Source organism: Austrofundulus limnaeus, unplaced genomic scaffold (assembly GCF_001266775.1).
Source record: "Austrofundulus limnaeus strain Quisiro unplaced genomic scaffold, Austrofundulus_limnaeus-1.0 Scaffold59, whole genome shotgun sequence".
In the NCBI taxonomy this organism is placed as follows: domain Eukaryota; kingdom Metazoa; phylum Chordata; class Actinopteri; order Cyprinodontiformes; family Rivulidae; genus Austrofundulus; species Austrofundulus limnaeus.
Window position 1 is genome coordinate 1,301,600 of NW_013952461.1, and position 14,660 is coordinate 1,316,259.

At 39.7% G+C, this 14,660-nt stretch overlaps 1 protein-coding gene across 2 annotated transcripts in view; it reads right to left on the reverse strand.

Annotated features, from left to right (window-relative positions):
* LOC106518319 (plexin-A2) overlaps positions 1 to 14,660 on the reverse strand; it is a gene marked incomplete at its 3' end in the record, with an annotated part of 115,173 nt that overhangs the window by 84,709 nt on the left and 15,804 nt on the right. For both annotated transcript variants that reach the window (XM_014009565.1, XM_014009566.1), the window contains 2 exon segments: positions 9,115 to 9,297; positions 11,832 to 13,182. In XM_014009565.1, the coding sequence (XP_013865019.1) occupies positions 9,115 to 9,297; positions 11,832 to 13,055 (1,407 nt within the window).

The window sequence follows — 14,660 nt, forward strand, 5'->3', positions numbered from 1 at the left end:
CATTACAGACGAACATGTGTTTGTTGTTGTTCGAGGTGCGGCCCGGTCACACACTAATGTCATTAGTTCGTTATCACTACTAAGCTGCAGGGCTACTTTTCCCCCCTTTTTTTCACATCATGTCTCCTGCCTGGATCTGTTATGTCGCTCTGAAGCACAGAGGAGTGTCACAGGTAAGCTTGCTTCAACTGCTTTTTACAACGCAGTCTCATTTCCGGATTCAGACATTTTGTGAATGAAGCCGATATTTCAGTTAAAATACATAAGTAAAAATATTTATCCGAGTATAGTAATACCCCCTCAACTTTCTGGATGATTTTATGGATTTAATTTTACGTATTATACTTTGATAAATACGGTAAATGTGAAAAAGGATTTAAAAGCATCATATGTCTACAAGAGTCAATTTTTGTTGCACAGATTGTTTCAAATTTCAAGCAACAGGACTACAATCCATTGCAAGTTAAGTGAAGAAGTCAAGAATTTCTGGGAGCGTCATGAGTCCTTCTGGAGTCTCTCTCGCACGTGTCGCTCACAGCCCGGTGAAATACCACCCTAAGCAAAACAGACTTTAGAGCAGATTTTATTTGGGATGCTCACAGGTTTGACTTCATCATATGACACTGGCTCCGCCGTGGCATAAGGGCCCAACAACTGTTCACCTTTAAGGTTGAGTGGCTGTGCATATGGTGTGACTGGATGGTAGCCGAGGAGAGTGCACATTGATTAAACCATTTATTCATTACGTCCCTGTGAATTTTAAGGCAAAGTCGAGAAAAAAAAAAGCAGAGTTGCTGGAAGTGTTTAATGACAACAGAGACTGCTGCAGGACCGCACAGAGAGACATATTGATCTCTGCTGGAAGATATGATGTGTTGTAAAACACGATCAGCAAATGGTTTGGAAGAGAGGTGAAGTCAGTCCAGTGGGTGTGTTTTTGTGRATATGTGTTCTCTAAGAGTTATTCTTAAAAGTTATCCAGTTACAACTAAATTTCTAAGCTCTCTTCAGCCTCCAGCTGTATGGCAGCCCTCCATTTCTCCATCCTACGTTTTCTGAAACTTGACCACAGTCTCTGCTCTCCATCTGTGCATGTTCTCTGCTTTTTCTCTGTCCTCGAGGCCATGGTTTGCTGCTCTCCGGTTTTCTGTCCTCCTCTCTGCGGCTTCTGTCCCATTGTTTGTCAGGTTCCCATGGCCCACCAACAAAAGCGGTGGGAGGGGGGGACAGTGGAACAATTCATGGCACCCGTATGGTCTTCATTTTCCTGACCGCAGAGTGCAGTCACAGTTCTCTTGTGTATTCCCATTTTGTGTGAGCAAGCAAAAAGAAACTTWAAAAAAAACGGGTGAAAAGAGGACAAGGAGTCAAAGAGGAAGATGAAGCAGCAAAATAAAAGCCAGTTAGGGAAAGCAAAGAGATGTACACCTCCCTGTKTTATCACTAAATTGCCTCTCTTAATACCTTTTACTATTTCACCTGCACTAAGACATCGAACGACAATCCAATCTGCAGACTTTTACCCTCCGGTCCAGCTCATGCCGTTATGAAAATCCTTTCAGTTTAGCCTCAAACACACCTACACATGCACCGCTTCCTCACCTCCCCTGCGCTAAACCTTCCTTTTTTAGTGATTTCAATCACCAAATCAAATCCTCCCTTCCTGGCCCCCCATACAAACCATGACTTAGAAAAGTTCAAGTCATTTAGACAACCAATAGAGAGTTTCTCCCTCCCTTCATTGCTCTCAATAAGCTGTAATGAACCCACTATTTGCACAGGGAGGTATTTGACTAAGACTTTATTTGCCTTGAGCTTAACATTTCCAGCTATTTCAARGGGGAAATGGTTGTGGAGTAGCTGGAGGCTATGAAGTAATCCGTGTCTTCATTTTTATAATGTTCAAAACTACTTATCACTTCATAAATGCATCTTTTAAATTGATTAGTAATGCATAACTAGAACTTTATTTTCAGAAAATTGAAAGAAAATGCAGCCGCTGCCCAAAATTCCAATATAGCTTTGTACCGTTTGAATATGATGTTTTTGGCAGATCTTGTCTACGTTCTGTGAGGTATAACGTAGACACACTATTCCCAATCAAGCTGCACGTTTTGGTGTATAAAAGGCAGGCTGTATTTCACAATAAACTAATCTGGAGGCAACTTCCTGGACCTAATTTGTGATTAAGTCRGCCAAATAGTGACATCTCCAGGCACACGATGTTAATCTAAAGTGCAGCAGCGTTGACGTCCGATGCAAACCAAATGACATAGATGTTGCTAAAACCGTGAAACATTTTGGCCCAAAGTTGCAGTTTTTTTTAAAGCGCTCGCCGTATCGGAGGAGTTCAACTCTGTACGGTATTGTAGTTTTTTTCTGAGCAGTACTGTTCACTGCAGAAAATCGATTCCACTCAGCCGCTGTAATGTGTTTGAAGCTGCCACAGGGCTCCCAGCACAAATGTATAATGTCATTTTCGCAGCGCGTTTGCCGCTTATTTGCATGCTCGCTTCATCAAGGCAAAAAATCTGCTGTCCTGCTTWAAAAAAAAAAGTAGGATTTTACTGTTATCTGAAATTAGAAACTCATTGTTGATCATAATGCAAATACTTGTAAAATTCACCGCATGCTTGGGAAGCTGCAGTCAAATACGAGATGCTGAAATAAGCCCCTTTTAGACACGCACTCCTCTCCAATAATCTGACAGCAACGGAACATGACTTCATTTTGAAATGCCTCCGGTGAAAAGGTTACACACAGCTCTCAACAGGGCAAGTCTGAACTGAAGACAGTTACTTTAACAAAAAAAAGACACATATAGTGATGAATTTGATCTGCTTTACTGAGTAATGTTATCCTAATAGCAGTGATGAATACTTTTCATTTGTTCATTCTCTTTTTGTTTCTGACACTCTGAAACCAAAGCCCATAGTGGGTACTTTTACTTTATACAGACTCTGAGTTAAAATGCTGTAAGATSATAAGCACTATTTATAAAAGTTATTACCACCATAACCACCTTCCTGCCTTATAACATCAAAAAAACTGTTTCTATGTTCTTTACTGGCTTTTAGTGAGCTTGAAGTTAGCACAGAACACCATTTACTGACCAAGTGATAATGACTCGCTACATTAAGTCTGCCTTGACAATTCCATGTTGTGTTAATAATTTCATCTGCACTCTGTCTATCGCTCGCACACAGGGCCCTGCTTTGTTTGAACATTTTTCATTCAGCGTGCTTTTAAACGGACACGAAAAAGGCGAGTGCACTGAATAAACATGCATATTTTGTATTTGTGCTTAAGAGCTCGATCTATGCTATTATTTCTTTCTTTTTTTTAAAAAAACATACAGCTACACTCAGATAGGCTCCAATATTGCAATTCACTGTCGATGTTGATGCAACCCTACTGATTGAAATGCTAATTTTCAGTTTGCATTTTGCTAAAAATGGGAAACTGTGCCACTGAAACATGAATCCATCTACAGAGAGAGTGATTTTGTGTGGATTTACCACATTTATAGCACTATATATATAAAAAAAAGACTATCTTGTTTTGTTTTCAGCAGAGTTGTAAAGTAACTAACTACAAATACTTTGTTAATGTACTTAAGTAGAATTTTTGGGTATCTGTACTTTACTTGAGTAAATATTTTTCAGCCTACTTTTTACACAATTATCTGTACTTTATACTCCTTACATTTTAAAAAGGCAAGAAGTAGAAAGTCATTATCTTTATTTAATTTTTGCTTGTTTTCATTCCAGCTTGTTATTGTAAAAAATAAATACTATGCATATAAATTGTGCCTCTTAGATAGAGTGAATTTAACTGTGGCTGAATGAGAAGTATATATATATAAAATTCTGATGCCGTATTAGTTTGTACACAAACAAATCATGTCACACTCCAGAAGACATAATCATTAAAATAAAAGGACTGTACTTAAGAAGTATTTGTATTTCATGAATTATGTTATTGTATATTTGACCACAGCCCTAAGATAGATTTTCATTCAGGGGAAAAGGTTTGGGCCTGTAAATAAACTGAAACAGCTGGACTAGTACATCTTAAATTTAACAAATTAATTATTTTAAAACAATATAGTAATTTCTGCATTTTTTGGGGGGAGATCACCTCCTAATAAATGTCCTAAGAAAATCTAACTGCTCATTTTAAATCAATACTTTTACTTTTAATACTTAAGTACAAGAAATATCAGATACTTTAAGACTTACTCAAGTAAAGTAATTTTTTGGTTAGATACTTGTACTTTTACTCAAGTATCACTTTGTGGTACTTCATACAACACTGGCATTCAGTACAGAATTACCAAAAAGGACCACATTTATCAACTTAAATTAAGGTCATACGGAAAACAGTGACACGTGATGACAAAAATGTCCCATTGTCTCTGGAACACAAGAAGCTAAATCAAGTTTCATTGATGAGAGCATCCATATGCTGCACAATGAGAGAGACTGATGGTTATCCCTGTGACCTTTCACCCCGCTGACACCCTTTCAGTGGCAGGCTTGACCTTTGCTACTGCAGTGATCCGCTGATGGCATTTGTAGTCATGCCTCATTTCCACTGAGCCTGTCCATTTGGGTGTGATGGAACAGGATTGGAGAAGTGACCCTGAGCTCCTCGGAGGCTCCTGGGAGTCTGAGATCATGGCTGCTCGTTCGGTCGGTGTAATGACTGAAACTCTGGCCTTTAGTTGCTCCGGACTCAACTGCAGTCGTGATGGATGTTTTGCTTTGCTCACACAGACCTACAGTTCGCATGAACAAACTTTCTTTTTTTCTCCAGTGTTTTTTTTTTCTTTTTGTCTTTTACTGGTTTTCTTTGTTGTTTTCCGGTTTCTATAGTTCATAACTGGTTCTGTTTAAATGAATCACAATTTTATTTTAGCACATTTTAGCTTTTGAATTTTTGCTTTGCTAATTTTATGTTTTCACTAATACTTGGTTAGTTTTATGATTTTTGCAATTGTTTTGCCAATTTAAGAATCAAATACTGTTTTTAAGTTTTATGTACTGTTTTGCTGGTTTTAGCTACAGCTTTACAAATTTTACTTTGTAGCTACTGTTAATGCTATTGTAGCTGTTTTGCTCATTTTAGCTTATAGCTGCTATTAAATTGAATTGAATAAACCTTTATTGTCGTTGTACAGAGCACAGTAGCTTTAGCTTATGATTACTGTTGTGGTTATCTTAGCTTTTATTTACTGATCTGCTAATTGTAAGTTTAGCTACTGTTAACTACTTGTTAACTGTTTGGATGTTTGCTTTCAGCTGCTATTTTGTTCATTTTAGCTTTTAAATACTATTGTGCTAATTTTTGCTTTTATGTATCTACTGTTAAACTAATTTAAAGTTTTAGCTACTGTTTAGCTCAGTGGTTCCCAAACTTTTTATCTTCTGACCCACAAAATATCCATGGCAAAAACTTGTGACCCCAAATATTACTGGTCTGAGTACACGAACTTCATTAATAACCCTAAAAACACAGGCTTTTTGACAATCTGAACAGCTTGTACACAAATATAAATACTTATTTATACTTATTTTGTGTTTTTGTAATAATTATAGGGAAAATATTACATCAGCAATTATATTATTACCCTTTAAATTGATTTCTGGAGATTATCCAAGGTGCTTCATGACCCATAATTGGGTCCCAAGACCAACTTTGGGAACCAAAGTGCAGTGGTTCCCAAACTTTTCAGCTTTTGACCCACAAAATAACAGTAGCAGAGACCTGTGCCCCCAGCTAGTTTTGGATRATAAACATTTGTATCAGATCAACAAAAACATGGGCATAGTAACTATTTTTATATTACATTTATCCATTTTAGATTCACTAACCTCACTCCTTTTGTAACAATTAAGGCAAAAATGTAATTAATTCAAAAAATCTTTTCAGGACCCCACCTTGATGTTTCAGGACCCCACTTTGGGTCCCGACCCTAACTTTGGGAAACGCTGATTTAGCTTACTTTAGCCTTTAACTATTGTTTTACTAGCTTCACCTTTCATCTATGATTTTGCTCAATTTAGCTTTTAGCTACTGTTGTACTAATTTAAAGTTTTAGCTACTGTTAGCTTACTTTAGCCTTTAACCACCATTCTACTAGCTTCCGCTTTCAGATATAATTTTGCTAAATTTAGCTTTTAGCTACTGTTTTTTTTTATTTTAGTACCTGTTTCGCATTGACAATTCAGTTCTTGCTTCATCCACATATTTCAGCAAATTCAGTGTTCTTTTGCAGAAAATTCTCATTTTTCTGGTTCTAATTGTTTTCTTTTGTAATATCTTTGTCTTCCTTCCTCTCTGTTTGTTGTTTCCCTTTTGTTCTCTTGGCCATTACTCTGTCTCCCATCACACTTCCTCTTTACTCCCGTCCTTCCTTTCTTACTGTCAGGCTATCTCTTCTTATTCCCCAATGGCTCATCAAATGAAAGAGCTGCAGTGATGCTATCTGTGCCCCCAGTCTGGACCTGGGTGTGTGTGTGTGTGTGTGCGTGCGTGTGTATCTTGTGTGTCAGACAGATTGCTCCTCGTAAGACTCGGGCCCCCGGGCTAATGTCACAACAGTGCTCTCACACATTTCCTCAGTCAGCTGTGTGTTATATGGCTGCAGTAAACAGAGCCCACAGACCTCCTAAGTCAGTCCACTCAGATCTTAGAACTCAATCATGACAAAGGTTTTACCATCTGCACTTGAAATAACCATGATGGACAATGAGCTGTTTCCGCTTCATGAATAAATCAGAGAGGTCATCCTCAGMGTTTTTGTTTTATCTTTGTCTCCTCCTCACCAACTGGAATGGCTGGATTTGTTTCAGCGTTTTGGAGTATTTCATAAAAGAGCATAGCTCTGTTTTACAAAGAGTAATAAAATAAATTAGGAACATTTCTCTCAGCGTGAGGCTCAGTGATGTCTTTTAATAGTTTTTAGAGACCAACTGAGGTCTGAGGCACAGAGGAATAATCTATATTAGGTATCCACAGGCGATGCTCATTAATGTATTCAGTCACCTTTAATGAACTGAAAACCATTATCAGGATTTAGGGGGGAAATGGACCCATGGCCCACTTAAATCACTGCATTTTCTTTGATCACATTACAACTTTCAGGAGACATCCAACCACAGTGTGTGAACAGGACACCTGTATCTAGTTTTGGTGGAGTGTGAAGCAAAACGAATGCTCCGCACTGCTGAAACGATCCTTCAGGTGATTTGTAATGCTAAATGGTGCCAGGATTCTGTTTTACAAGAGCCCCTACAGGTGCATAATGCCCTCTTTACTTTTAGTTATTACAAAGGATTTAAAGGAACGTGTGTGTACTCCAGTTCTTGGCTCAAGCTGCCTTAAATGGAGATTTACATCAATTTGTGCTCCGCTAAAGGCTGAAGCACAAAATATGTGTGATTAGTGCTCCTTTTGTGCAAATGCAAACTGTCCCGGCATATTATCAAGACATATTTAACATATGCTAATTRGATAATAATTGGGCTTATTATTGCTTTAATTGCTGTTAATGGACTAAGGATGGTGACATCAGAGATGTAGCTGCAGATGTTGGTCGCTTCACCATTTGTGACAAAKGTTTTTAATGTTTAGTATGACAAATTGTTTAACTGAAGTGCAACACAAGGAGGTTCGACTGATTTTTGCTTGATTCATTTTGAATATCTGTCTTGTACGACTGCTGCAACTGTCCAAAAAAGCAGCCTGAATACTGTGCAGATCCAAAGATACAAGCCTTTATGAATCAAAGAAGGYCTGTGGAAAAAGATTACATCAAGCTCCACAACACTATTCTGTATTTTTTGAACAATTCTTTTCATGCTCTGTCTCTCATACGTCCTCAGACTTTATGAAAGCGCTCTACTAAGTCACTGGTGTGTAGATTTAATCTTGWAGTGTCAGAGTTTTATTTCATTTTTTTGTCAGCACCTCAGATTGATGGAGAAACATATTATTGCTGTATGCATGGGGCCTTGAAAGGGTTTTTTTAATCAAATCTTCAAAATAAAAAAGAAGAATCACGCAAAAGTTAAAAAAACTAGTCTGACTTGTAAACTGCACCTTTACATTTATTTTTATGGCTGTTTACAGATAAATTAATAACCTATCTATAAACTCTTTAAAAGACATCTATAAGGGGAGTCTTATTGTAAAATGGTACCGAAAATTCTTGGCAAACAAAACCAACTGCAAATTCAACATCGAACCCCTCAAGCTAAATATGTTGCTGCTCACGGTCGTCTGAACATATAACTCATAAATTTTATCACAACATGGATGATGAGAAATTTGAAAAGACAAAAACAAAGACTGAAGACTTAACCGTTGTTTATCTCACTGCTTAGCGTTGAAAGTTGCCAGAGATCTGTGTGTATTGAGCGTACAGGTTGACCAATCCTCTTTGGAAGCATTCAAATGGAAAAGTCAACATTTTAATACCTTTTGTAACAATTGTATTACTTTTTCATCTGATCACATTAACACAAATCCCAGGATGGTTCAAATGCTTTTATTCCGTCGTATCACCAAACTGATCATATTTATTGTTTCATTTTATCTGTAGAAGTCCTGGAAGCAGTAGTAATGAAGAGCGATTACGACAATCAGCCATTTAAAAATGTATGTTGGTAATAACATGGTCCAAAAAATGATTGTTGTACTGGGGCTTTGCAAGATTTTAGGCTTCCAAGCCCTCATCYACATTCGGTTCAGATATATTTTTTTGTTTGTTAAGCTGCTCTGTGGAAAGCTGATATTCATTCTTAATCTTGCATAGTAAGCTGTGATCAGTGGATTGTTTTAGAGAAACATAGAAATAGCTCCTAGTGAGCACCACATCAGACTCATTTCCACAAAACCCATCTGCAATTCGGAGGTTAAATTTTGCATCAGTGGTACATAAAGATTAACTGCTCTGTTTTGGTTTGAAAATTACTATCATAAGAATTTCTGTGGTTACCTGAGGATAATACTCAATCATTCGAAAAGAAAACTGAATAATCCCTGGATAGAAAATAGATTAAAGCCTGTCGTGCTTGGCAGTGGCTGTTGCTGCTCTGCTGCTCTCACCTTTTTTAGCTGCCCGCTCCTGGTGCCCAGGAAGACCACACTGTGCCCGTTGTAGATGTAGGAAGTGACAGAGGTCAGCCTGTCCCTTCGTTCGGTGAACACTGTTCGACCTGACACCAGCTGGGAGCCTCCCAGGGGTTGGTTTATATCCAGGCCACAGAAGTGATCGTCTATGGGCACAGGCTGTGGTGGGAGAGAGAGGCAAAGTGTGAGGGTGAGGATGAAGGAAACAACAAAAAAATGAAGACGAAAATGTGTTTTTGAAGGGATGAAAGTAAACAAGAAAAAAGGGAGAAGAGGATGAGAGATGTAGGTGGGGAGCAGAGATTATTAGAAGAGTAAAATAAGTGAGGGAGTTCGATCAATGTAGACAAACGTGAGTAAAAGACGAGAACCCAGACTGACTTATAGTGAGCCTAACGAGCTTTAAGTGCAGAGTTTTCATGGTTAAAATTGTTACATCAAAAGGGTTTGGACCGCTGGGCTTCTGAACAAGCCTTGGAGCGGGCAAATCTATGGCGCACACTTAATTACTCATGGCAAACATGAGAAACAGTGTGTATTTTTGTGCCCGTTTCTGTGATTTTATTTGGATTGCTTGATCTGACATCACACAAACACACAGCACCAGAGATGTCAGGTTTTGATTAAGCATCAAAGCGAGGCTCCGCGCTCAGCGGTCCAACTGGATCAACTTACACGCACCTCAAACCTCCGCTAATTGCCTGTCACTTAGTATATAAAGACACCTTTTTTAAGCCTGTTAATTTCTCGTTTCATTTCTCCTGCTTCGTGTGAACATGTTAGCATTCACTGGGCTTTTTCTTTCATCAAATGATTTGTCTGATCTTTACCGAATACGATCAGTGAGCTCAGCATAAATAAACTTGTTTTCCTACCCCATCCAACTCCCTCTCTCTATCTCTCTTGTCCGACCTCAAGTCTTTTGAAATATGCTTTAGAAATCATTCAGCTTTCCTTCAAGGGCACATTTTCTTTTGATCCCAAATATTGGACATGTTAGTGGTTCTGAAAAGGAGCAAGAATTTTTACATAGAAGCTGATGATGTAAAACATTTTTATGGCTTTAGTGTCATCCAAAAAAATACCATAATTTGGGCCCTAGAATATAAAAAAAATGTTTAAAAATATTAACAACTGTTGAATTTAATGTATGCTCATTCAAGAGATGAAAAACAGAGGTTATATGCATGGACATTTTGCATTTTCTGCAAAAATTCAGTGCAAATGCTCCTGACTTTGAAGAAATTTTCTGAAGGCGCCTTGTTGTTTAATTAGAACAGTAAAGTTTATTTTAAAACATATAAAAGTAAAATAACCTGAATGAGCTGAATGTTTTGACCCTGAAATGGYTAAAATGGCACRAATTATGCAGAAGTAGCTCCTGTTCATGTTAATAAAACATTGARGAAGAAATAATTAAAAAGTAAAGAGAAACGGGATCCCAACAGTGTGAATACTTGAATCAGTAATTACACAAATACCATTTTGTTTGCCTCTTATAAATTTGTTGTAAAATTTCCCAATTGTGTACACCAACAAAAGCCTCTAGTASCAGAAAGTACTCAACATTCACAGCTGCTATTTAATCACAGTCGAACTCCATCCGTTCAATAGCAATGCCAAATCAGAGTCAAAATCAAATCACTGCTGGGGAGATTAATACAGCCAAAATTAAATCCTGCCCTGTTCTGCAGCCTGAAATACTAAAATGGAGAGCGACATAGTCAGTAACTAGAAAAAAAGAGATCAACCCTTCCATCATTTTTTGAAATATTCATCTTTTTGCTACAGTGAGAATGCTTAAAACAATGGCCTCTAATAGCCACAGCTCCTAATGTGGTGTCAATCCAATTTCTATTTCAATTAAAATAAAATGTTTTTCCAACGTCAGAATTTACAGCTGAGAGAGAACGCTTGTTGTTTTATTACTGTTGATAGTCCACTGGCAAATTAATCATGTGCCCTACCAGTTATTTCTGCCTGTCATTATACAAAGTCTTTTGCTTAACTGCACAGTGAGAAACAATTATTGAATTATTCGTATTACTTGTCTCAATGGGTTTCTTTTATGATTAACATTACGTCTTATTTATGTGATCGCACGGTGGAACGAAAGTACAGGTTTGGAATCGTTAGAGCAATTTTTCTGATGGATTTCTTTGTTTTTATGGGCTGCTTTAAACTTCTTTCTATGAGAGCCGCTCATTATGCAGAATTATGGCTTTCACGAAGGCTCAGACTTGGACGTTTACAAGAAAGCCCTTTTCTAAGGATCAAGAACAGGTCTCTGAGGGTTCGAGTACTGCTGACAGCGACAAGAGTGGGAAGATGGGGGGGGGGGGGCTCACAAAATTGGGAGAGGCAAAGAAAAAGAGGTGGGGAAAGAGGTGGGAATCAGTGCCCAAACCTCTGAATGAAATCAAAGCTCCATTCAAAACTCCCCTGATTAGCATTGTGGAATTAATCTCCCCCAGCTCTTCTGCTATAATGGGATCCTCAGACTTGAATGCTTTTTTTATTATTGAAAATCATGCTGCCTGCCTCTTTGCTGTTAAAGTTGTAATCACAGTTATGGGATAATCAAACTGCCACCTTTTGTTAAATCCGTGTCGAGACTCACAATTGTTAAGCAATCATAGCCGACCTGAATGTGCGCGCTACGAGCTGGTGTGACCTCTCTGGTGTCCACCTACCGCCTTGGTGCACTGCACGTCCTTCCCCAACAACCAGTGCAGCTCCAGATTTCCCTCTCCCTGGTAGCAAGACTGCAGCCGCTCTTTAATGCGCGCGTTGATGTCTTGGATTGTGAAAATGCAGAGAGCCGAATGATCCGAAGGGTCGTGGTACTGCTTTTGCCCTTTGGAGAACACGGCAAGGAGCACGTCCTCCTGAGCGCTGATGTTGAGCGACTTTGCCAGCGCCCTGCTGGCTTTGGACAGGTGAGCCGCCTGCAGCAGACGGTACTCCTCGCCTTTGTGCACGCACCCCACGGGAAGCGAGACGTACGAGTGAAACTTCTTGTCGCCTTTGCAGAGGCGAATGATGCGTGATGTGTAAAAAAGGTCGCCGGGGGAGCCGCCCGCGGGCATCCCGTTCTCCGGGGTCTCCGGCTGGACGGTCATGAAGTAGACGAAGCTTCCGCTGGAGAAGCCGTAGATGTAGTAAATGTCAAAGTGTGGAACGAGGGCCAGTGTGTCTGAAGGGATTTTGATTAGGGACGAAACAAAATCGGTGTGAAGCTCGTAGTCCAGCATGGCAGAGGATTCTGGATCACGGGGGAGTTTACGGCTGGAGATGGTGGGGAAGTAATCCTGTTTGCCGCCAACAGCAGAGCCGATATACAGCGTAGCATCCTGGCCCTGGGAGGGAACGACAACCCCGTACATCGTCCCCGTCTGGTTGTCACTGGACAGATAGTGCTCCTTCTTATGCGTGGGCTCCACCAGGATGAACAAGTCATCAAGCCTCATCAGTTTACAGATGCCCTGATAGAGGCTGCCGCAGGCCAGCAGCCGATTGTGAGAGTAGTCGATTAGCAGGAGTTTGTTAACATTGTCCGTAGAGGCCAATGGCTCCGAACAAGGCTGGACAATCAGTGGAGGGTAACATGCCTTGTTGTCGTACTCTGGCCCCGTATCGTGGGACACCAGGAGTGTGAGATTAGCAGACAACTTGTAGATTCGGTTGACAGCTCCAACATACAGCGCCCCCGTGGACTGATGCACCGTCAGATGGTTCAACGACCATTCCCTCCTCTCTGATTGGAAGGAGTTCATCGTCTGTCCGAAAGTCGTCTTCTGATTCACGGAGATTAGAGTCAATAGCCACAGGGCCAAGGGCCATGTCATGACTTTTGGAGGGTGGTGACCTTTACTGGGGCTGCAGTGAGTCCATCTTTTCTCTGAGCATGCCCCCATCCCAGCAGGACTCGAGGAAACACCAAAATCAGACAAACAGGAATGCGTGCAGGCAAAGCTGAGGTCTTCCCGAGTGGGGATGTGCTGAGAAGTGATATTATCCTCCTTAACTGATCTTCATATCAATCTGTAAAAGAACAAAATAGACACGTACTGTTAAAATTCAAAACTCATTGATTCATTCAAGTGTCAAAAGCTGCTTTCAAAGATATCATTAGACACTTATCTAAAGACTTAAAAATCTGCTTATTTTCTCTTTTTATTCTGCTTGGTCAGAAGCAAGAAAAATCAAAGAAACAAGTAATCATGTGTTCTGTCTCCTCATATTTACTAACCAAAGAGATAGGCCAATATTACCTCTTTCAGCACGGAGGCTCATTATGTTTGATACTTTGTAAGAGTAAACGATCTGGCTTCTGCATGAACAAAGCACTGACACAGTGTGGCTGAGCATTCCCTCTGTTTGGGTGGCTAATTGAATGATCTAAATGTATTAATTATGCATCCATATTTTTGGTCCCTGTGTTTTCCCTTCTCCCCTCTGCCTTGTTCGTTTAAATGGTTGAATCCAGGAGGAATTAATCACTCTCCACTGCGGCCAATTTCGAAATTAATCWGTTTTTTTTTCCCCAAAGATGACGGGGAGGCATTAGAGATTCAGAGCCTGGCAGCTTCAACTCTCACACTTCCCTGGTTAATTTCATTAACATAATTTATGTGGGGATTTCCTTGAAACAAGCAATGACCAACATACGTAGGATGTGACAAAAAAAATAACAGAGCTACACATAAATCTTTGATGGGTTTATTCATTCAATATTTTTTAATCTCAAATAGAGACCATGTCTAAAAAAATGAACGATTACGTCTTCATAAATGACATTACTTMATCGACATTAATACAGATTTAAAATGCGCCTGCATCTGAGAACACTGTTCCCTTTCAGTTTTCGTCCTGTGGCTCATGAGATATTTAAGTAATGGTTCAACACGTGTGCACACGCAAACACACACACAAGCATAAACATTATGTTCCACCTTCAACAATAGGTGATAATTAAAAATCCTGAATCCACATGAAGCTTTTGAACTACTTTGTAGGTTTTTCTGTCTCCTTCTTTGTTGTCTTTATTAACCATACTAGAAGCAACTTCACACTCTTATGACACTTTTTTTTTACTCTTTCAGCCCTCTTCGCATAAAGTTGTAAATTTCCTGCCAAATGCTATAAAGCTTCACCTCCCAAATGTCTTTTCTGGCTGGTGCGGACAAAAGAYGGGGGGGTCGTCTCGGTGAGACTTGATGGTATAAGTAAAGGTTAAATGAAGACAGCCGTGTCAGATCYTGATACGGGGGTGGTGATGCAGAGGGTGCTCTTCATTAGCTGACTAACAGGACATCCCGCTGAGTTGAGCGGGAGCCAGGAAAGGAGCGGATGAACTGATCCTAAGCTCCACTCCAGCATCTTCTGTCCATCTGTCCCCACCTCGCTTCGCACAGGGGGACGCGTCGCTCAAGTGTCTCGACCTTCTCTGCTCAATTTGGCAGCGTTGGGCAAATATGGACAGTCTCTCAAACAAAACATTTCTCATGTTTGCTTCTCTA